Below are 24,370 nucleotides of genomic sequence, written 5' to 3'. Positions count from 1 at the left end.
ACTGAAATGTTGTTGAATTGAAGTCCAGGATGAGCATCACATTTACACCCTTGAACAAAGTACTTCTTGTAACCTTATTTTCAGCTCAGTAAATGGACAATATGTTATAATAACTTTTGCTTAGATGTCATGGATCAGGGTGCCAGGTGGGCAAAAAGATAATATTTAGATACTTCACAAGGACAAAAGATTTCATGATCATCACCCAGGAAAACCTGTTCAAGAATAATGTGCCACAGGTATATGCATTCACCCCCTTTGGTGATATACCATTTACTCTGTAATGTTCAGTATGTTTACTGGAAGACAGGCGGTTACATTGCAATCTGTTTGATGATATCACTTGCACAACATCCTTGGTATATTCGTCCAAAAAACATCCAGTCGTCCAAATAACAAACGATGGTATAGTAAAAATGAAAACGATGGAAACAGTGTAGTACACGTCAGCAGTTAGGACCCGGAGCGCTCTTCATTTCACGATGTGGGGAGGTGTGTATGCAGTCGAGTGGGTGGTCCTAATCCGGTTGTCAATCTCGTGTCCCTTCGGTGCGTCTATACCGCTACCCTATGCATTTCGCATCATCATCAACCTGCCACGGCTGGTGAAGGGAGGGAGCGAAGGAGTCCTCATTTTGATCGACCAAAAAATACCTCACCAACCGAGACACATCTCCCACAAGTCAGACATACTGCCGCGGCGGAAACATATGGTTCAGTAAATTCGCCGTCGCTTTTAACGACACCGGTCTTCACTCTGTTTACGTAAACGGGACAGTTGTGTACGACAACATACTCCAGTGGCAATCGGGATTAAAGGTAACTATCGATAGGTATTGATAGCTACACTTGAACCTGGTTTCAGAGTTCTGGTTTTGGTGCACTTCAGGTAATTATATCTACATCATGTTTGTTTTCCATGCGCATAATTTCCTGGCAGTTTCAAATAATTTCCGTTGAACAGGTGGGTACTTTTAAAACAATAACAGTAACGAAAGTATATTGAATGAAATTTATCTGGGTATGATATGCTCAGAACGGCGCCGTGTCTTTGCGTTGGCTGTTTGCTTCGGAATTGGGTTTCCAATCTGTTTCACTCCCGCCGCCTGGCTGACTTTTTCCACTTCCCATCTGATTTCCACTAGATCTCGCTGCATCTAAAGTTGGGATCACTATCTCTGGCCACCGAAGATGTCCGAAGATGCAGTTCTAATACCGGACGACCGAGCTTTCAGCAGTTTCAAGAACGAATGTAATTCAGAGGAAGGATGGAACTTGACCTACAACAAGTCTGGAATAACTGTATGGATTCACATTTTAGAAGAGGAGAAATCGTTGCATAAAATAAAGGTGAGTTTATTTAACAAACTGATGTGTGTGATGATTATGTACTATGTATTTGTATTTCTAGGTTATATAGATTACTTAAAAGATTAAGCTGCCAGCGCAAGCCCCAGAAACTTTACCAATTTTAAATAGAATGTTCAGAATTGAGACTCAAACGAGGTATTGGATCACACTTTTCAGGCAAGCTTTAGAGCTAACACGGTGGCTTGTTAAATTTGTTTAATAGCTTCCAGTTATGTCCTACCGGTCTCCTTACATCCGGGTATGACGGAGAGCCAACAGGTGTTAAGTTTGAGCTGTTTGTAGAAGGGGGCGTTTCTTAAAAAAAATCCAGAATTCAAGGTTGAACAGGATGTGCGACTGGGTGTGTTATAATACAGTAACACGATTAACTAGTTACTTGTTTAGAAATTTAAGGACTTTTGGATTTAATTTACCTGAAAGAGCACTCCAAAAGTTGTATCTGCATAATATCTCAATGAAGAAAAACTGGACATGATGATTCTACAGTCTTCAAAAGACATATTGATTTTTGCAACTTCGAATGTGTTGCTACTCAGGATGTGAAACATGTCAACTTGTTTCACTGTGAGATCAATTCCAGAGTTCCTGTACTTGCACACTTTTTAGATAATGTTTAACAGAATTTGCCTTTTGAATATACAGAAGTGAAGCTCAAGATTTGAACCTGCAGCTTTTTTTGATGCTCTGTTTGAACTTTGCCACATGGAGGGAAATTTATGTACTGATCTAAATCCCAGCATTTGAACCAGGAGCAAGATATGTCTTATTCAGAGAGCATGAGGAGGCATCTCTGACATGTCTAAGCCTACTAATAAACCACAGCACATCAGGAAAAGAAAAACAGATGTTAGACCATGCTGTGAAACTATGAACTATAACAACACCTGGACTGGCCAGCCAGCAAACACAAAAGATTATTTGAACAGGGAATCAGTCAATCAGCTGTTTGCTTAGCTTCATCTCCAAAGTACTTCTCCTACCACATTGATGTCCTGGTCCTGACATCACAACCAGAACAGGAGTGGCACGTTAGTAGTTTTTTTCAAGGCTTTTGGTCATATTATTTACACACCGACCAGACCTTGATTTCCCTGATCCTTTAGTGGTGATGCCACACTTCAGCTTGGTTCATACCTCCCATTGTGCTGTTTGTTTGTTTTGCAGACATCTTGACTCCTAGGGCAATTAGTAACTTGGACTCAAGTTGCACTTGTTTGCTTGTACTGTGCAAATGCTTGGTATGAGGGGAAGGGGGGAATTTGGTTACTTTATGTAACACAATGTATCATGCTTTACGGTGCATGAATCACAATGTGTTTTTAACATATGTATTTAGGAAGTGCAGTAGGGAAGTTAATAAGTGTCACACAACACTGCATCCCATTTCAAGTCATTGTTCACCTAACTGTCATTTAAAAGTCATAATTATCTCGTACTGTCATCTGGTGGAAACACTAAGTTGGCTGACTACCATTAGTTCCTCCCAGTATCACTTCATTTTTTTCTGCAGATGTTGACAGATTTGAAGTTGTTATTGATTTCCCCTGTGGCTCTCTCAGGGCAGACGACTAAGATGTCTGTCAGTAGAATGATTACTAACTTACAGAAGTTTGTGCTGAAATGGGCAGGTTAGAAATCCCCCATAAAAAATTCCCAAACCAATTTAGTCACTTTGCCGTACTCTCCCTTTTGGCATGATGGGCTTGCTTTTACAGTGCCTTCCTGTCGAACAATGCCTTGTGCTTGTTTTGAGGGCAGCGATGGCTGGAGGGCAGAGTCTCATTGCTCCACCCGAAGGACTCACAGTCAGCTTTTCTGTGCCCCTGTGTCCATGTTTGCTTTGCTATGTGCAGAAGTGAGCCGGGCTCATCCAGAGAGACAGGTGCTCGGTCTAACAGCTGATCTGCAAACAGACAAAAGGGCTGCTCTCCCAAACGCAAAGCTTTTCCCCTCCCGTCAGCAACAGGAGCTGTGGTATTTTGGTGTCTGAACGGTGCTTTTTGGTTTGGGTTGGGGGAGAGATGGAATGGTGGCGGTGGGGTGGTGGTGCGGGTGGGGATGGGGGGCTGTATTTAGGTCACATGCTATGCCTGAACACCCATGCAAATCCTCTCGTTTTTAAAACGGTTCCGATTTGCATAGCTCTAAAACGCTGTGGCCTTTGAAATGAGCCGACAAATGCAATGCAAAGTGGGGGGGGGGGGGGGGGGCCTTCCATCTCTGCCTGGCAGCCTCCCAACGGCAGCTTGCAGCTGGATGACGAGGGCTTTGGGGAACTGCAGTAGGTCTCGTGCGAGAGAGCAGGGCACCTCTCCATCCTCGGAGGCCTGCGTCTTCCCGTCCCTCCTGTAGGAAGATGTCCTGTGTCCTTATCCACAGCGGAACAGCACTTCTTCAGCACCAAGCTTAGTTGCGTCTTAGGTGAATGCATGCTTGAGTTAATGCACGTTGTGTGTTACTAAGCGTGTCTTCAGCGGGAGTGACTGGAGTTCAGTCACAGTAATGGTGTACGCAGCGTATCACACAGAACGTCTCATTGAGAACCGCTGCCTGCTTTAGGACTGTCAGTTTATTTTAGAGCTACTTTAGCATTTTGGCTCATGTTGTAACACTTAGCTGAGTGTTGCCCTGATCTGACCGAACCAGATCAGCTGCGTGGTGAGAATGGTGTTAAGTTCATTTGTTTAGTTTGAGAACAATGTGACTTCCTCTCTGTTGGAATATCGTACCCGTTTGTTTTCTTCTTGGTTTTGTGGTGAGTGAAGTTTTAGCCTGTTTTCAGATCAGCTCATAGTTTTCATTCCAACAGCAGAAATGATGGCCTGCAGTTCACATGAAATGTCACTGTCACTGTATTCCATAAATATTTTTAGGATATTTATTGTGTGAAACAAAATATATCTGCACATCTGTCCACTGTCCATCCACTATGTGTGCAGATGCTAGAAGAAGCCTTAATTGCTGGCCATGAGAGTAGTCCTTCTGTGCTGAATTATTTTCAGTGCATCGTTATCCCCTGGGGGCAGTAGCAGTAAAGCTGGACCAAACACCTCAAAAGCACACAAAGTGATCAGGTAACACCCTGAAATAAAATACAAATGGGATGTCTTTTTAAGAGGAGCACCTGGTTTGCTATGTAAATCCTCCTCTGATAAGTATGGAAAACTGAAACTGTTTTTTCGAAAACCCCTCCCGCCCGTGACACTTTCATGTTGCCCTACCTGTCTGTCATTCCAAGGCCAATGAATGGGCTTCGCCACTGTTTCCGTGACTGCCTTTTCCTCCAGCTGTTTCAGTATTGTTCACATGTTTGACATGTTTATTCCTTCCTGTATTCAATCTATAAAATCACTAACCAACCATGTGGATCAGTGCTCAAATGATTTACCTAAATGAAGAAAAAATCCAGTTGTATTCATTGTCATCAATATTCATGAAGGACAACCTATGAACCCTGCATAAAATAACAGCTAATTCATTGATATTCATTTTCCTGCCTGAAAGTATGGCTGAGGGCATACCTCTTTGCTCTGAATCATGACCTGCAAATGAAGCACCTCCACAGTGCCTGAGGGGAAAAAGAGGGGTTTGCTAATTCAAATATTCCACATAGCCTTGTGATATAATTGCAAGTACCACATGATTTGAAATGCACCTCCCCAGCATACAGTTGAGGCTATTATACATTTACACATCCTTGTAAATGTAATTGAAAGGAGTTTGCAGCCGAGGGCTTCAAATCCATACACCCTTTGGTGTACTGGTAAGACACTTACTAGTAATGTGAGAGTGAGGCTACATGAACAATTAACAGACTGCTCTCTATAGCAAAACTATTTTTTTCAACAGATAACACGTGCTGGTGCCACCTGTTTTAGAGTTCATGAAGCCTCATTGTCCTGTCTCCAGCTTTAACAACATGGCAAATACACAAGCTGTGTCAGATACATTTTTTTTCTCATTCTCATTTTTTTCTCAAGAGCATTCTGTTGTCCATATTGGAAAGATTTGTCTTTTACCTTTTGTGAGCCAGCAGGTGCATCTTTTCTTTAGAGGGAACTACTTCATATGAAAGACTACTGTATAGTGTTGATAATAATCCACTGTGACTGTGTTTGTTGGCTGTGTCTCTTGGAGACTGGTGTGAAAGTGACACATTATGTAATGTGGAGGTGTCCCCCCTGCCTTGAGTGGTAAAACAGGGAAGCCAGACGTAAGTTTACAAAGGGCATTCTCATAACACTCCTGAAAAATAGCATCAGTGTAGTTCACCCTAGCCGGTCCTCCTTCAGCCTGCCTCGTACCTGATGTTCGTTTTAGCCCCGCTTTTTTCCTATTCAGATTCACGCATCTGGTTTTGGCTTGCTGAGATGGTTCACAGTCCTCCGAGCATCTCTGAGACAAGCAGACATCGGCCTGATTGAAGGGCAGTTGTGCGTGTGTGTGCAAAATCATGGTGACACAGTAGAACTGCTACTATTAATAAGGCGGCGAGGGAGCTGCAGGAGCAAGGCCATGCACCAGACCCCCCCCTCTGCATCGAGGACAAGGAGGGGGTGCTGGGGCTGTGGGGGCGGCCGACGAGCTGTCAGATTCCTGCATGTTTATACCCAAGGCCACTGTACTACACTCTGGGATAGTTTCCTGAATATCTCAAAATCCCTCACACAGCAGAACCGATGTTCTGTAGATCTCAATATCACACACATACACACATACACACCCCAGCTCAGTAACCTGTAGATGCACAAGAGGTCGTACACATTCCTGCATTAGCCTTATGTACAACTCAGTCCTCCACCACACCCCTGCGTTGGTCTAAGGTGGGCTTCACAGTACCACATTTAGCATTTAGCCTGCTGTAGGACTCACGCCTCCAAAACACCCCTGCGTTGGTCTAAAACGGGCTTAACAGCGCCACACACCCCTGCATTTAGCCTCCTGTAGGACCCACGCCTCCACCACCACACCCCTGCGTTAGTCTAAGATGGGTTTCATAGCTCCACACACCCCTACGTTCAGCGGACTTCAGAATCCCACGCTCCTTTGTATTGTCTAATCCATCCTGATCCAGCCAGCCAATGAGAGGTGATAGGATTTGACACGATGAAGCGTTAGTTGTCAGTCCTGCAGGGGATTCGGCTCACCCTGATGGAACAGGGAGAGGAGCTGCACCGCTGAGATGCACAGCAGCCACCCGCCCACAGAGTCATAAGCTGGGGCTGGGGAGAGACACTGAGTGAGTGTGCTTTTCTTCATCCCAGTGTTTGTATGTGTTTTCTCTGTGAACGTCTGTACTGTGAGACTGAAATGTATGTTACACTGTGTCTTACACACACACACACGTGCATATATATATATACACACGTGCGTATATGTATAGTTATTTAGTAGAACATTTTATTATTTTAGTACAGTTTTGATGCATTTATACATGATTTAAAACCAGTGTAGTCATCACTTACATGTTGCATATTTATAACCATACTTCAGAGTGTTTCAGAAAAAGCCTGAGTTGTTTTCCAGAACGTGCGGTATTTTAATGAGGAAGGGCACTCTCTGTTTCTCAGAATATGCAAGGAGGGAGAACCTCCTGGTGAGCGGGAATGACTCAGTGGATCATCCCAAGGAGCTGTAGCGAGAGACACGCACACACACATATGCGGAGAGTGGGCCGGCTGAGAGATTAAAGAGATCTGGCAGCTTCTAGCAGATGTTGATTTCCCACACACCGTGTTTATGTTGCGGTTGCACTGCATGTTGATAACACTCACTAGTAAGAGTTGGAATGGCACCAGTTCTCTAGGAGAAGGACCTGTCCTTTACCCAGGTACAACGGAAAGTGGTGCCCTTCTACCACTGTCTGAAACTCAGGAATATACTCAGGAAGGTATAATGACCTGCCAGGGTCTGGCCATGAGCGCTTTATCTGTGGCCTAGGCTTATCAGTTGGATCAGTGTTTTATTAATGGCACTGCAGGCTCTAGCCTGAACAGCCCAAACAGGTAGTGGATTGTGGATTTTGGGGGTTTGGGGGGGGTCGGGTAGATACACCTCCCCAAGGCTCCAGGCTGCACAGTGCACATACCCGGTGCGGGTCAAGCCATGTCACAGTCTCCCTACGGCTGTCCTTCTGTTCCCTTTTAGTTACAAGATTGGCCAGCTATGGGGTTCTGTCCTTGGATTAACAAAGGTCTGTGGAATGTAGGCCAGAAGATCTGTCCAGATGATTGTGCATCTATCTGAGGGGGTGGGGGAGGGTAGGGGTTGAATGGCGAAGAGTTGCATCGGCTGGTCATCTGAAAGTAATTGTAGCTCTGTCGAAGCCCGGGGCGTAGTAGCCTTCTCCAGCTGTCTTTTAGCCACGAGGTAGTGAACCCAGGAGCGACACAGCTTCTTCCTTGCCTGTGTTTTCTAAAGTGTGATAAAAATTCCCCAAGTACGCGGTTATCTCCCCATAGTGATGCAAAATGGAAATCTATCCGATTTGAATCTGATCTTTTTCCTGAACGGTGCTCTCTCTCTCTCTCTCTCTCTCTCTCTCTCTCTCTCTCTCTCTCTCTCTCTGTCTCTCTCTCCCTCTGATTTTCTCTCCTTCATCAGCAGAGCCCTGTTCTGAATTAGTTTAATGGAATTATGGTGCCTTCTTTCTCTTTTACTTTCTTTTTTTTACATGAAATTGGCTCTAGGAAACAAGGATTCAATTAATAATGAACGCTCCACTCTTTTTTTCTTCCCCATGCATGCTCATGTCCCACATTCCACATCACGCTCATTTTAAACTATATTTTAGTGTTAACATGGTTCAGTGTTATACTTTGGATAAGGGTAGGATTACTGCAAAAAAAATCTTTCAGTGCATCATCTATTTTTAGAATTGGACCTCTGAAATGTTTATGAGTACTAGGAAAATATGAGTACTAGGAAATATTATGAGTGCTGTGTAAATTCAAAAAGATTAGGGGGCAGAGAAAGTCTATGTCAGTGCAACAGAACATGAAGATATTGGAGTCCTACTTATTCTTTGCTTTTAGGTTAGGTTTGTACATCTGTTTTGTTTGATTACTTTACTGGGAATAGAGTAAATTGGTGTAGTGTGCATTAAGCATGGTACACAGAACATAATTATTTTAAGAGAGAAATGTCCACCCCCCCATGGCGTTCTCCTGGAGGTAGGTTTACGGCTGTGTTTCTGGGCAAAGAGGCTTGTGAGAGACAATCTCAGGGGAATTATGGGAAATAAGTGAGAAGCCTGAAGTGCCGCCAGGCTCCTCCTCCTCGCTGCTGTGTTGTTGTGCGGATGTCTGAGGTGCTGGCTGTGGTTTCCCTGGCAACAGCTTCACACGCTCAAGCTGCCAGGCCTCTGTGGGAAGAGTAGGCTGCAGTTGGAGACCAGAGAAGGCAGGCCTTGTGGGTCGGGCACCAAGATTCCATCCCCCGCCCAAGGACTTGAAAAGTCATTGGACCTCATCCTGGGACAGTAGGGGCAGGAACTCACAGAGTTGAGTGGGTCTTCAGATTTTAGTGTAGATTGTGGAGCTCTCTTAGGTCAGGGCCTGTGGGTGCAATGTCCTGTGGGTGGCTCCCCTGAAGCTGGCCTCACGGGTGTGTGCGGTGAGGAACGCCTCCAGCTCATCGCGTGCCTGCCACACTGTCCTGCTGTTGAACAGCAGAGAGAGTGGGAGAGTAACGCCTCGTGTTCGCACCATCATATAAATCTTCACACACCTACCCCACATTGGTTCGCCCAGAGGAACCAGGCGTATGTGAACAGTTTTCATGTGACTGCCGTTAAAATTTACACTAGTGTCTTCAGGATGCTGTCATCAGCTCATTCCACTCTACTGGAGATTGACAGAGATATGTGCAATTGCGTGAACCAGGTCAAAGCCCTGAAAATGTTGTTTTTTTTAATGTAGTGTGAATGTGCCGCTCAACCATACTGTTGAGCCATACTGCACGACTAAGCAAAACATAGCAGACATATCTTTTTATAGCACATGATGTTACAGAGAAGAGTGCATTAATCCATCTTTCCCAAACTGTAGGTGCTGTGATGTAAACTTGGCTTGGGTGTTATGATTCCATCGTTGCACCTGAATGCCTCACCTCTTCCTCCAGCGCTGAACAGTGTCTGTGTAAAACTAGTGCCACACACTATTCTAGAACATGGGTCAGTGTGGAATTGTGCATCTGAACGCCTTCCTCAGCTAAACCCATTGTTTGCTAACTGCATGTATCGATGAACTGAGGTGGAGGAAAAAAAAACCTTGCGAAACAAGGTATTGACTGAGGTAAATTGTCTGCGCACGTGCTGCTGGACCACCTCCTGTAGCACTGCGGGGGGGTGTTTCTTATCGAGTCGTTTGCTTAATATTTAACCAGTAATGACCTGTTCCTGCTCTGCTTGCTGTGTGGGAATTAATCCATCCCGCTGCTGAAGTCAGGCTCCCATGATTCCTCTCACAAGCGGCAGGTCATTGAGCCTGTTGGATAAGTTACACCTGAGAGCCATCAAGTGGTTGCTTTGAGTTCACGCTGAAATCTCTCAGGATTTGCCAACGATTCTCTTCAAGGGGGATTTACAAGTAATCATTAACCATGAGAGCATACGAAGAGAGTCCAGAAGGTTCTGAATACAGCAGAAAGGTTCACACGTCATTGTCTAGAGATCATGTCATGATCAGCACCCAAATCTCCTGCGGATTCCCAGCTTGCCACTGATGAGCTAATTGTGTACATCCTGGTGATCTCGGTAAATATGTAAGATGCGGTCCTCTGCCAGATAGAAACTGATTCACAAAAAAAACACGTAATCTTTACTCTGTGAGTCTCATTTGCACTCGGTATGTGGCTGCGTTGTGCAGTTTGCAGCATGGAGTAGCGGTTAGGATGTGGTTTTGAATCATGAGCAGACACCTCTCACAAGCTGGGTACATCACTGAGATAGCTCCGGTAGCCACCATATCCCCTAATAGTGCAAAGTAATATAAAAAATAATAAACGGATGGATAAAAATAAATGTTCTAGGAGCAATGTGTTAGATTATGTATTAAATCATGTGTTAGAATGCGTGTTGGAGCTTCATTTTTTCTTTCCACTAGTTTAGTGTACACCTGCCATGTGCCTATCTTGTGTCACCGTCACCCTGTCTCTGGCCCTTCCACAGCACCATGTCACCCTCTGACTGAAGGCCACGATCCAGTCTGCTATCAGCACAAACACCGCTCTGACGTTTAGCCAACAAATAAGATCAACTGGCTATATTAGATCAGCTTTGTACTGGACTCACATTAATGATAGTCTTATTGTATTTATAGTCTAGTATTATATGTGATGGTCTCATTATTTAGCCCGTGCATGATCGTAATTCTCAGCACTGTATTCATTGGACAATCATCTCAGCAGCTCCCCTGACTCTCTCATAATGGCTGGCAGGACAGCTGCAGAGCCAGGCTGTGCCAGACTGACCTGTAGAATCTGGCTTTTGTCTAGGGAGAGTGGAAAAAGAGACCTTAATCCTCTCTCTGTGCCAGGAAGTTAACCCTGGTCAAGGGAGCGTGGAAAGAGGCAGGCCTTTACTCTGTATGTCCCCAGAGGCTGACTCTGTTCTGAGGAGTGTGGCGTTGGCAACAGGCTCTCTCTCTCGCTCATTCTGTGCCCTGGAGTCTGGCTGCTTGCATGAGTAGATGTCAGCATGAGACACTCAACTGGGAATAGCTTCAGAGCCAGAAGAGTCGGTTTCTCAGCACAAAGCATGCAGCCGTCTGGGAGCCCCATGCGTTCGCCATACGTGAGAATCCTGCTCTGTTTGTAAACAGCCATACTTACACCCACTCCCACCAGAGGCCCATGAGTTGACGAGGCAAAGCAGTAGAGCTCACAGCCCAAGAGCACTGGCAAGCTTCTGGTTTTCATACTGCGATTGCCTTTGGAGTTAGTTTCCATACCTGATGGAATTCATTGCTTGACTGGACGAGTTCCAAGCTCACGTATGAAGACAGCTGTGACTTCTGCTGCACTGTTGCTCTCAAGGAATGGGGTCCTACAGATTTTGGGTTGAGGGCAGGGGGAATGGGTGTGATTGGGGGTGGCAGGGAGGAGTAACACTGTGCCCAGGTTGGGGGATTATGGGATTCTGTAGCTGTGGGGGTTAGAGGGCCCTCTTTGCAAGGCTTGTGGAATTGTGTTCACTTGTGTAGCTGAGTTGCAGCTTTCTGTGCTTCGTACTGCTGGCCTGAGTTCTGGACGGGCACAGCGAGGAGAGTGCTGCTGCCGTGGTGTAATGTGATTACTTTTGTTAGCGTGAGAGGTTTCTGAGCGCATCTTCAGTGATTCTGGGAAATGGGAGCTGGATGACATCACATGAGTGCTGCTGTAGAAGGAACAGCTCGCTGGTGGGAGTTCATTCAGTTGGAGGAGGCAATGCTACTCTTAGGAGACCAAGAACTACGACAAGTGTGTGCTTGGGTGCGATTTTGTTAAAGTCTGAGTGTGTCTGTCTCTCCCTGCAGTGTCGGATGGTGTGCAAAGATGTCTCTGCGGACACCATGTACGACGTACTCCACGACATCGAGTACAGGAGGAAATGGGACGCCAACGTCATTGAGACCTTTGACATTGGCAAGCTGACTGTCAACGCAGATGTTGGCTACTACTCATGTAAGAAACTCAGCATCCCCACATGAACCCCTGAACCTCCCCCCAGGTAGAGGAACCTGTGTCTTATGTTTGGCTTGTTACTGTGTTTGCTCAGGGAAGTGTCCAAAGCCATTGAAGAACCGTGATGTCATCACCTTGCGCTCGTGGCTCCCTATGGGAAGTGATTACATCATCATGAACTACTCTGTCAAACACCCAGTGAGTGAGCCTGGTTTTGAACCTCTTGTAACCTGTCCTCCTGTCTCCTTTTCTGTTTGCTGTCCATTCTTTATGATTACAAGTGTTTTTGTGTAATGGAGCTATAATTCTTGGCAGTATTAAACTGCATTTTCATAAATTTACATTATCACTTTTTTTCATAGTAGGAATTCACACTGAAGAACTTTTTAGAACCTAATAAGTATTAAAATAAGCAAATTACTTTTTTGTGTGTTGATTACCAACATCATCCTGATCAAAGTCATATATAGCCTCCAGAATGCATTTCGCATTCAGACAGAAGAGGCTCTAACATGCTATGCCTGGTGGGGACTGGAGACAGATGGAAGTGATGCCGAAGCAATCTCCGTTTCAGCTGAACTCTTACCAAAGAGTTCAGCCGAAACTAGGGCTGCAGAAACGGAAATGGTTTAATTGCCAAGGCAGTCACTTAAATATGCATTGAGGGTTCATTCTGAGATCGTGTTGAGTTGTTGCAGGGAGTCAGAAGTCTACGGAGGTAAGGCCACGTGTCGATACTTCATGAGTAGAAACTGAGAAACCCATGGGGAGCAACAGCATGAGACTGGAGTGGTTCTGAAGTTTCGCTCCACTTTGATTGAACTGCATGTAGATGCACTTATTATTTTGCTCTTGTGTATAGCCTGAATGCGAAAAGTGATGAACAGTTGAATGAATGTTGTAATGCATCTGTGTATGAATATCTGCACATTGCCTCTCATCAGTTGTCTCCTGCGGTGCTTGGGGGATTATGTAAATGCAAACCAAAGCTACAAGGCATTCTTTGCCTACGGTTTTTGTAGTGCTGGATTCATAGTTTTGAATCCCGGTTGGCACATCACACTGATGTTGAGCAGGGCACTGCACACAGATGTTCAGAAAGGGCTTGCTGCAGGCCTGCAGGCCTCAGCTGTAATGCATGTAACCCTGGATATAAAGGAATCTGCAGAGTGAATAATGGATGAATTTGGGAGAGCGCCCCGGGTTCTCTGGGAGGCTGGCGGACTGCACCGTGCTGAAGTGGCTCTCTCCTGGGAAGGTTTAGTGGCAGTGCGTGCGTGATGTCCCGTGAATGCGGTGCCACTCATCGCCTCCCCCTCATTCTCCCCTTGCCGGCGAGCGGTTGATAGATGGTGCCTGGAGCTGTGCTGGATGAGGCCCGTCCTCAGCTTAACTGCCGTTTGTTTCCGGATCCTTCCTTTTGCTCATCAGCAGGCTCTCATTTAAGCGCTCTGTTGGGCGATGGATGGATGACACAGCTATGCCCGTAGCCTCCTGACACACTTTATCCTCACATTGAGAGAGAGAGAGAAGGGGAGGGAGCTGGCACAGGAGCAGACACCTTGAGTGGCGAATGCTGTGCTAAAATCAATACCATTGTCCACCATAATAGTTCATTTTGTAATAGGAAATCGTTTTTTTTTCCTCGCTCCACCCTCATGTTTATCGATTCGCTCCCATTTCTGAAAATGAGCCGCTACCGTTATGTGGTTAGAGAGCTTCGTTATTTTGGGGAAGTTTAATGGCTCACCTATCGCTGTTCCTCAGGGGAGTGATGAATATGCGCTGATGCTCTGAACAGGGCTGACACGTGATACGATCTAGCCTTTGTTTTGGGTCTGTGCGGGTTCATTGTTTGTCAGGAGAAATGCAGCATGTTCCCGCTACGACCCCAGTGTTTCCCCGAAGCTTAAATGGCTTAAATCTAATGACTCCTGTTGCCGCATGAAGAATGCTACTCTGTGATTAGCACTACCAGGGTCATCATTAATAATGCAGCTCAAGCATTAATGAGTTTGAAGGGTGCATTCTTGACAGGGCTGCAGAAAGAAAGGTTTTGACACGGGCTATTTCCTTACAAAGGGCTGTTTACATGTGTAATAGGACAATGTGGAAGCACGGTGAGTTTCTGCTGTCAAGGAGAAACTGCATGCAGGGTTTTGTTATGGATAAAAACCACAGGAAGTGATGTGGCAGTCAGGTTGAGGAACAGGAAATGATGTAAGGTTCTGTGAATTGTTCCTACAGAAATACCCTCCAAAAAAGGACATGGTGCGGGCTGTGTCCATCCAGACAGGCTACCTGATCCAGAGTAATGGACCCACCAGCTGTACCCTCACTTACCTGGCACAGGTGGATCCCCGAGGTGATGCACATGAACAGCACACACCTGCTCTCACTTATAAATTTCCTCTAGTGGCAGAATGCTGTCATTACAAAAGGGGCCACTAGTTGGAATTCTTTGCTCACCATATACAAGAAAACCTCAACTTTTGGGGTTAATACACCCTTAAGATCCTCACAAAGGGCAAAATCAGATTATATTCTACCATATAGATGAATAAAATCATATGAGCAAATAACCACATTCTCAGTATAAAAATGCAACAATAAACATATGATTAATTTGTATAATTAATATATTATCATATGTAATTATATAATAAGGAAATGCATATGCATAATATGGAAAACATGTAGTGACATGTTACTGCAACTGAATGTATTTCTATTTAAGAGCAAGAATGCAGTAACACAGATGAGCGCAGTAACTCTCATCGTACAGAAAGAGCTTTCATTGTACAATGTTGTTGATGAAATTGCTGAACATGTATTGTAGCTACACATGCAAATCAAGTGTAAGACGGAACACTATTGCCGTCAGGCTCCCTTATTCTGGGAGTGATGACTGCTTGGCTGCAGCCATGAGCTCACCCTTTATGAGATCCAACAGCAGCACAAATCTATAGTCTCGGCCTCTGGCTTAGTCAAAAGCGCCCCCTGTTTGGAATGTGACCTCCAGGGAACCCAGCACCATCTGGTTAGAGTGTAATTGCTTCATAAACAAGCCCCTCTCCCCTCCCCCTACTGGTACAGTACTGTGACAGACAGGCGTGTACAGACACAAGCTTTCTTCACACTGAGATGCTAACCAAAACATTTCATTTTTCTCCTACAGGGTCATTACCCAAGTGGGTTGTCAACAAGTCTTCCCAGTTTCTGGCTCCCAAAGTAAGTAAATTCCTTGCAGTTTGTGATTTCTACAGTTCAAGTGTCATCCTCATTACCCTCAATAATGTAATCAGGCCTTGATTTAGCCTACAGTTGAGACATTGTGGCCATTTTAAGTAAGGCCATATGCCCTGTGCTCTTTTGATTCAAGCTGTAAGAGACTACATAGCGCTGTAGATTGACATACAGGCTTTTATTTTAATGCAGAGCGCATAAAAAATGAATATTTGTCATGTAGTAATGCTTCATGTTCGATATTTGAAGCTGCCCCTTTAAATATGAACATTAGTAATCGGCTGTCGCCTCACATCATGCGACCAGTTGAACGCGCTGATGTATGTATGGTGCACGCTCCCCTCCCAGGCTTTTGGCTGTATGTACATGCATTATTGCTGTGCTGCACGTGTGCCATCTGAAGTAGGCCAGGCAGTTCTCCTGGGAACGCATTTCAAAGTGCATGGAAAAGAGCTCAACACTCTGTGAAACCCTGTTTCTAAAAATGTCTTCATTGAATTACAGCAGTCTGCTGGGAATGTTGTTGGCATCCCACCTTGTGCCTGTCATCAATGCTCCTTTTGAGTTCTTTTTTAAAAAAAAAAAAAAAAAAAAAACGGCTTTGTTTGGATCAGTCAAGCTTTCTCTGCAGGCATTTTTTACCTAGCAGTCCCCCCCCCCCCCCCCCAAACTACTCCAGGGAGAGTTCTTTGATTTTAATTTGATTAAGTCGTATATAGTCGCCCTGATTTCTTTAGATTTGGACTATTTTTCACAAACACTAACAGCTCTGAATTTCAAACATACTAGAAAACATTGCTTCTGTGGCTTTTCTTTGTCATAGTTATGATGTCAAGTGCAAACTCAACTGATGGCACCTTGCAGTGCACAGACATAGAAGAATCATTTCTAACAACCTGCAGAGGCTGCTGAGGCACTGGCATGCCATGGTTTTGTGTGAGCAAATACCTGGCAGGGTTTCAGCTCTCCACTTAGTGCTTTCTAGGGTGGCTCCCATCATAGTCTGCTCTCTCATGTAATGTTCTCTCATGTAACATAACTCTGTGCCCTCCTCCTCCTTAAGTCCACAAACATGGCGGAAACATGGCATCCGCTGGCTGACAAATGGCCAGTGTGCCTGAGAAATGTCCCTGCGCTTGCAGAGTGACGTCCTCTGTAAATATTTAATACACCACAGACAGGCAAGCAGAAAGCACTGGCAGTGCTTAGAAAAGTCTGCTATTTGTCTGGTCGATGAGAGACTTTCCTCCGGTGGGACAGCGGGGGGGGGGGGATGGGCGGCAGGGGGTGTGTTGAAGGGGGGTGGGGGGGGGGGGGGTTGTGACAGGAAGCCTGCCTCCGCTCCTTGACTTGCTGAAATTGAATTCTTATCGGGCCCTCATTAAATGAAAAGCCTCTGCGACTGGGCTGCCGGGCTTTGCTGCAGGTGAGGGTGACCCTCATTTGCTCCTCAGTGAGAGTGGAACGGGGGGGAGCATGAGTCATTTCTGCGGCGGCGAGCCTCAATGGACGACGTGTCGCCCTGTGAATACTGATCTCATTTATCAGATCACTCCAATGGATTTGAGACCGTGCCATCCATTCCCTGTACACAGTCATAGAAGGGAGAAGGGAAATGGCATGCATTTCAATACAAAAAGTACAGCAGTTAATGTTTTTTTTTCAGTCCTGGAGACTATGGCATAGATGCTCCAGCAGTGGGGATGGTGAAGCGGAACAGTTGCAAAGACAGGAAACCCATGATCAGATGGGTGTTAGTTTAAATGTTTGTTTTTTTTTTTTTTTTAAAGGAAGTGCCCCAACTGAAAGCACTAAAGCTGTAGAAGTGTATTTCAGAATGTGTGTAAGCTGGGAAAAAAAACGTAAGAGCTAAAGGTTAAAGGCTGTCAAATGGGCGTATAAACCAGGGGGTTCTTTGACGGGATGTTCCCCATGTCCTGCACAGGCTATGAAGAAGATCAACAAGGCGTGCCTGAAGTATCGGGAGTGGAAGCAGAGGCATAACCCTGGATTCAAGCCCTGGCTGTACCCTGAGCAGAACAGCCTCTCCAGCATACCCCTGTCAGAGCTCAGCATCCAGCACGCCGACTCCCTGGAGAACATCGACGAGAGCGGCCTGAGCGAAGCCAAGGAGGAGAGGGGGGAGGGTAGTGACGAGGAGGGGCCTAACTGAGCGTGATGAACCCCCCCCCCACTCACACCATTTACACATGCCCTGTCACATACAAACACTATCACACCATTTCTCTCTGTTTCACACACACACACACACACACACACACACACACACACACACACACACACACACACACAGACAGCTCAATTTTTTCCCCACACATGCACATACTTGCACACACATCTTGCACACTTTACACATTCCTGAGCTACAGAGGATGTTCTGTATATTTACATACACACACACACTCTGATAGACATGTATACAGAACAACAAAGCCGTTGCTCTCTAAATTCAGCAGTGCATTCATACAAATCTACTGAAAACAAAAATTCAGAAATCCAGGTGAGGCAACTCATGTTCACTGGGCTGCTCGTGTTGGTTTAAAAGAACATTTCTATTTCTATTGGGTACTAGAGCAAAGACAGACACACAGACACCTTTCTATAAGGCCTGAGATCATGTAGACATGCAGAGAAATCCAAAGCTATGTCTGTGGTCACAGCTGAGACACACTGTATAGTATGAGCTGTGCTGCTCCCCTTTTCAGGATGAGGTGGTGTCCCTTTGTGTGCATATGCACCATTCACCAAAAAAAAAAGAAAAATACAGTAAGCTGCCTTTGGAACAGACTCTGCTGTTCCAGCCAGACAGCTGTATCAAACGACCACACAACAACTGAAGCAGCAGTCTTTTCTGTGTTCACCCACATCATTTAAGGGATTACGAATTTATTCCGGTAAAATTATTTTTTCCAATATCTAGACGAAGAGACTCTGAGACCCCCCAAAGGCCCAGCTAGGTGTGTGTTCCACATGTCCTTTTTGTGCTCATAATATTGAAAGAGCCAGGGGTTCATGTCTCCCAAAGAGGCCCTTCTGAAATGTGTTGTACACCCTGGGATGTAGAAGGCGCTGCTTTCATCAAGTTTGCTTTCTGTTATCTAGAGTCGTATGAATGTATGTAGAGGAAAAAAACAATACAGATTTCTCTGAAAGTTTTGAGACATGATGCGTTCTGTGTCTTCCATTAAAAAAGGTCCTTTTGAACACATGTTTTTGACAAGGTGGGTATTCTTTTACAGCATAGCTGTGGCCAGACCACTCTGTGGGAGTGCTTTGGAGCTATCAACCATCATTAAAAAGGTGTGAATTGTAGGGTTTTCGAGATGCTCTTGACACCTGATATTATCTTATTATTGTGGTAGTTTTCCTCAGGTTGTGGTCACACTGCAACAGCATGGTCTAGGCTACACTGTGTTGCCCCAGTGTTGGTCAGCATAGCAGCCTGTGGCATGTGGCACCCATCCTTTCACACAGACAGGTCTCCTATATGAGGGCTCATGGGCTTGTTTTTTTTTTTTTTTTGGAACGTTTTTGTGTAGGTGCAGATTCACTGATCTTCCCAGTGTGTGGAATGGCAAAGTAATGGGCTGTGTGAACAGTGATCCAGATGATTGAAAGATTACTGACTTGGTGCAGCATTCATAAAAATGCCCTAGAACAATACTCATCTGTACATCACAATGTTCCTGATCAGACCATGGTTTACTCAGTAATTGTGTAATGAAAGGTACAAAAATTAACTTTTGCGTTGGAAAACCTAAGCCCTGTGAACGAGGTGAACATGCTATAACCATGATATCGATTCCCCATCTGAAGGTGGTTTCCTAGGAACAATATATCCCATTAACCACCCCCTACCATGTACCAGCAGTTTATTTTTGCTAACTGCACATTGCTTAATGTCCCAAAGTGACAACGCTATGTAGCATGTTGACATTGTTCACATAAGTAAGATTACCTACATAACGTAGTTTTATTTATTTTAATTCACTTCGGTCAACATGCCACACCAATGTGGTCAAAAGTATAGCAAATAAGTCATGGATGGTAGATAGTGTAAGTTTGCTCACCAGTCAGCAGTGTGAAGCACCTGCATCCTATCTGTAGGATGAGGTAAAGAGAGTACATACACTCCACCCTCTCTTTCTCCACCACAGAGGAACACAGTCCTACATTCATTGTGGAGGGTAATAAAAAACATCTGCAGTAGTCCTATACCATATTATACCATGTTCTATTCTTCTTAACTGTTAAAAAGACAACTCACCACAGACTTAAACTTTTACACCTTGGAGAGCTGAAGTACGTGTATTCAACCAGGAAGGGAAAGCTGTGATACCCAGTGTGCAGCCAGATCGACTGCAAGCCAGTGAAATTGTATCCGCATTCCAGTAGTCCAAGTGCTGCCTTATCATACAAAGAGATTGTATTTCTGATGTTCTTTGTGTGGGTCACAAAACTCTTCAGAAATCAGACTGGACACAGCTTGTTCAATCTTTCAGTCAGAGGCATGTGGAAATGGTTGAAAGGCGTCAAATTCCAAATATCTACAGCACATGTGAATGAACAGAATAAAAGAATTACAACTTTAGACAAGAGTAGTGGATAGAGTGTGTGAAGCTCACCTGTATGCCTGGTTCATATCTTTGCTGACAAAAAGACCATATTTATGGAGAACAATCATGAGATCATCCTAGGAAAGGGCTCAAAGAGCAGTGTGGTGGACATACTGAGAACCATCTGAAGGTCCTCTGTGGGGAGACTGAATTCTAGCTGAGTGCAAATGCCTCACCCCTTTCAGGAACAGGTCAGCAAAAAGGTCTGATGCTGTCAACGGGTTGTGCAAGATTTCTGTCAAATACCTGCTCAAAGTCAGGCATGTGAAACCCCTTTCAAACCGGGACTGGAGAAGGAAGAAGGAGAGTCAACCTTTGACACCCGCTCTGACCCTCTCGTGTGACACAAGTGATTGGCTTGGAAGCCTGAAGCATGTTCAGCATCATCAGCTCACGACTAAAACCCTACAGTCACACCTGTGTAGGAGACAGACAGCCGGGCTTAGCAATTGTTGGCTCAGGTGCCTTTGTATCCCCTGAGACAGCATTTCCACTCTGAGCAGACATGTGAATATAAGGGGCATGCTAACGGTTCTATAAACTTGCCAGCCAAGTCAGGTGCAGCCAATCTGAGACTAATAATACTTTCACAGTCTGAAATTACATGAGAAGAAGGAAAAGTATAAAGACACACTAGAAGTCATTTTTGCTGGAAGCAAATAAGGGCTACCTGCACCTTGGCAAAAAGAGATGTAATAATCTGTACTATGAGAGGAGTGTCCCCACAGGTGGAAGATGCATTCTGAGTGGGCATGTGTAAAAAGCAAGAGAGATGATAGAGCATGAATAGAGGGTGATGTCACACCTCAGTGATGTGTGATACCATCCACATGTCCTCCATCTAGACCATCACATTTGCTTCCAAATCACTTCAAGGAAATATTCCAGGGCTTTATAGACTGTGTCTAGCCCCCACAAATTTAGAAAATGCCATTGTATGTATGAACTGTCTAAATAGTCCTCCACTGACTCTAGAGGGACCTCCCCCTCTGATATGGTTCCCCACCCTGTCAGGCAGGCATCCATATTTATGGTTTCCCTCAAGAAAAACAGCCTCAGCGGGACTTCTTGAAGATCATGAATGCACAGCTAACAAGTTATGTCAGTGGCACACTGTTCTGTTTGTATATAGATAGAAGAAAGATAGCTTTCACAGGATCTGACCCTCTGTACTGTGAATCACTGCTGCATTGTGTGCATGTAAAGCAGCACAACAGGATCCACCTTGGCAGCCATTGTCATGAGGCCCAGGAGCCCCTAGCATCACCTCATCATCACCAGCATTTTCAGTGAGGGAAGAAAAGGTCTCTATCAACACTTTCCTCTCAGGTGACAGGAGTAGCATACACAGAGTCTGTGTTCAGGACCATGCAGGAACAATATGGCTCATTCATTTCAGTTCATTCATAACTGTAGGTTCATCCCCTCAGAACACAGATCAATCAGTTGCCAAGATGATTCACTATGCTAATGCCTTCTGTGGCAGACCGGCTCCATTTCATGATGGTATGAGACGCCAGCCCTTTAAAAGAGACACTTAAGGTGATCCCAATAGACTGAGATATGGAATCAAACAATGTGTCCTCTTCCTGTATAGATACAAGTGTGACAGTCTGAAAAGGGTGTTAGTCAAGGGATTATAGAGTTCCATCCTTACAGAGACAGAATCCTCCATCACATTTAGAGGGAATAAGTAGAATAAATCTCCTGTCCCATTAAGAGCAGGGGAAGCATTGTTATTTCCTTTTTCCCATCAGAGCAAAAAATCTCTGCGGTGAGAGTTATTGCAGCAAGCAGAGTGGTGTCAATGAGAGATGTGGAGATCAGACATGACACGGCTGAGCAAATATCATCAGGGATGGGCTTTCAGGCTCTGAGCTGAAAGACTGGTGATGAGGGCAAGACAGAAGTGGGTAGGAGCCCCGCTGAGGAGCAGGTGTTGGAGGAGGCTCATCCATTCATTGTGCAGTTAGGCTGATGACGAAAAGAACTCCACGAGCGCTGGAGGTTGACCCATGTACATGTCGTCCACACATGCAAGTCTGCTCTAAAGCAGCTTCCAATAGACACCAAATACCTGTGCTGAGATCAGCCAGTCTGTGAGGACTGCCATGTGGTCATAGTCAGTTAGTGTAGTGAGAGCCAAATCTGATGATTAGTCAGTACTAATGATAATATGGACTGACTGAGCACCTGGACTTGGACCCTGCCACCAGAAATTATAATGTGTATTGAAAAGACCTTTTCTGATACCTCTTTGCTATGGTCTTGCATGAAACCTTTTTAATGTTTCAGATATTGACCCTGCCATCAAAGCAAAAGTAGAACTGATCTTACAAATGTCAACTGAGCACAAAAAACATTAAAACTGCACAGGAATTACTGGGGTCTACTACGGGACTTTTTCTGAACCAAAAAAAAAAAACAGAGGATCCTTTGGTTTGGGACACTGAGGGGTGCAGCTGAAAACTGAGGATGGTGAAAGTGATGGTGGGGATGGAAAATTTGCTTGTGCAGCCACTGTCACAATAATCCCATGATCTTGTTTCGTAATACTGACACTAACTTTGCCCGAGGGTAATCTGAACATCTGGAGTCCATGAGCAGAGATGTTGACCAATCCAGACAGTGAGATGCAGTGCAAGACAGGTCATCTGGATTTAAGGGATAGTATCAGTATGCCACATAATCTGAAGGACAATGTCTGTACAGCAAGAATACCCTGCATAGTCGTGTATGTAACGGACTTCTGCAGCTGAAGTTGCAAGATGGGTCAGGGGACCCCTGATGTTGTACCAGACAGGAGACTCAACTCCATGCTTCTTGGTGCGTTTCCTTTTTGACCATATTTACAGTATTCTTCCGTATTTACAGAATTTCATCCAGTGAGAACTTGTCAGAAATTTTCTTTGGAAGAGACAATTTTATTTTTCATTTTGGTAAAAGTTCAGTGATAGCAGAATAGTAGTTCTGTAGTCAGTTCAATGTTAAGGTAAGAGGGGTGCTATAGCACTGATCTGAAGAAATGAGCTATACAAAGTGGTGTGTTTTGGACCTTGTAGATTAATTAAAAAGGGACAAAACTGAAAGCACAAAATTGAAAAGCCACAACTATTTTTCCCTTCGTTACATTGTTTAATGTTGTAATGTAGGCGTAAGAACATCATGATGCATGAGTCATGACATAACCTATTTTTTAACCTCATCAAGGTCCTTCTGGAAAGGTGAGGTGAGAGAATGTGTACACAATGTGAATGGAGGAGTTAAAGACAGCATTAGACCTAACAGATGAAGGAGCTCCATTTGGCTTAGCACAGCAAAGAAACAAAACTGACTTGGAAACCCAGGTGGGACCTTTGAGGCTTATACTGGGCTTATACTCCTTAGAGAATACAAACACAGACACACAAATCTTCTAATTAGGTGGGCCGCTGGTGTGTTTGGTGTTAGCATGAGTTGGATAACCAACAGGCTTTTGTTTTCTATTTCCATTTTGTCAGAACAGGTACTCATCTTTAAGATGCAGACTGTTGCTATTATTGCCAGCCACTAGCCAACTATCTTTTGGCTGCAAAATGGTGAACAACAGAACAATACAAGCACACTAATATGATAGGAACTGGGAAAGCCAGTACCCAGTTAGCAATCTCAATCTCTCTTAAAGCTTACTTGAATATTACATGCCTCTCAAAACTCTGTTGCACAGAGAGACTAGTTTGAGTGAACTGACAGTCCAAGAACAAACTTTTCAGTGTTAGCAGAAGTTATGCATCTTGAAGTTATTGATGACACTAAGTGAGATACAAATAAAAGTCACTTCATGCTACCAGAAAAGAGGTTGGGTGCCAGGGGATCAGTGACACACAGTAACACATTTTAAAAGTCATTGTGGGACAGGAGTCAGCAACAAGAACAATAATTGCTGACCCCTGCCAATTGTGGCTCCACTGTTTTCTGCTTATTCCACATGAAAAGTGTTGCTTATATTTTGCGTCAGGCTTAACCATTCAGATCACTTTTTAATCTTACATTTGCTGTGATTTCTGCTACTGCATGTGAGTCCATCTTGTATATGTAACAAATCAAAATTTACAACTGGCTGTGTTTTTAATCTGTAGTAAATGACATACATTTTTGCCATCATTTTGGCCAGTCTTATGATCTTTCCTTGTAATACACAGAGCCTGAAGAGGAAGCTAAAAAGTCTGTTTACCATCTTGCTTTCATAAAAAAAAAAAAAAATGAATTGACAGCAATGCATATGAACTTCAATTACAATGATTCCTCTAGTCCAGATTTGAAGTTCAAAGGTCAAGTTGACTGGAAGCAAGCCTTGCTGCGTGGTATTGATTATCTGCCACATTGGGTCAGATCCTGTGGATCTACAGTGTCAAGGCAACGGAGTGAGTCATCCAAGTGCTGAAGTCGATAAGAAACATAAACAGATGAGCAAC

At 44.5% G+C, this 24,370-nt stretch overlaps 1 protein-coding gene across 1 annotated transcript; it reads left to right on the top strand.

Moving 5' to 3' along the window:
- Nucleotides 1–522: 522 nt before the first annotated feature.
- On the top strand, nucleotides 523–17,577 carry stard10 (StAR-related lipid transfer (START) domain containing 10). Its single transcript, XM_036537149.1, has 7 exons — nucleotides 523–819; nucleotides 1,146–1,350; nucleotides 11,886–12,033; nucleotides 12,128–12,231; nucleotides 14,281–14,398; nucleotides 15,212–15,264; nucleotides 17,225–17,577. The coding sequence occupies exons 2-7, from the start codon at nucleotides 1,192–1,194 to the stop codon at nucleotides 17,450–17,452; spliced, it is 810 nt and encodes a 269-aa protein (XP_036393042.1). The 5' UTR covers nucleotides 523–819; nucleotides 1,146–1,191; the 3' UTR covers nucleotides 17,453–17,577.
- Nucleotides 17,578–24,370: the final 6,793 nt, after the last annotated feature.

Source organism: Megalops cyprinoides, chromosome 9, assembly GCF_013368585.1.
Source record: "Megalops cyprinoides isolate fMegCyp1 chromosome 9, fMegCyp1.pri, whole genome shotgun sequence".
NCBI classification, from domain to species: domain Eukaryota; kingdom Metazoa; phylum Chordata; class Actinopteri; order Elopiformes; family Megalopidae; genus Megalops; species Megalops cyprinoides.
This window is presented reverse-complemented; position numbering and strand designations above follow the sequence as displayed.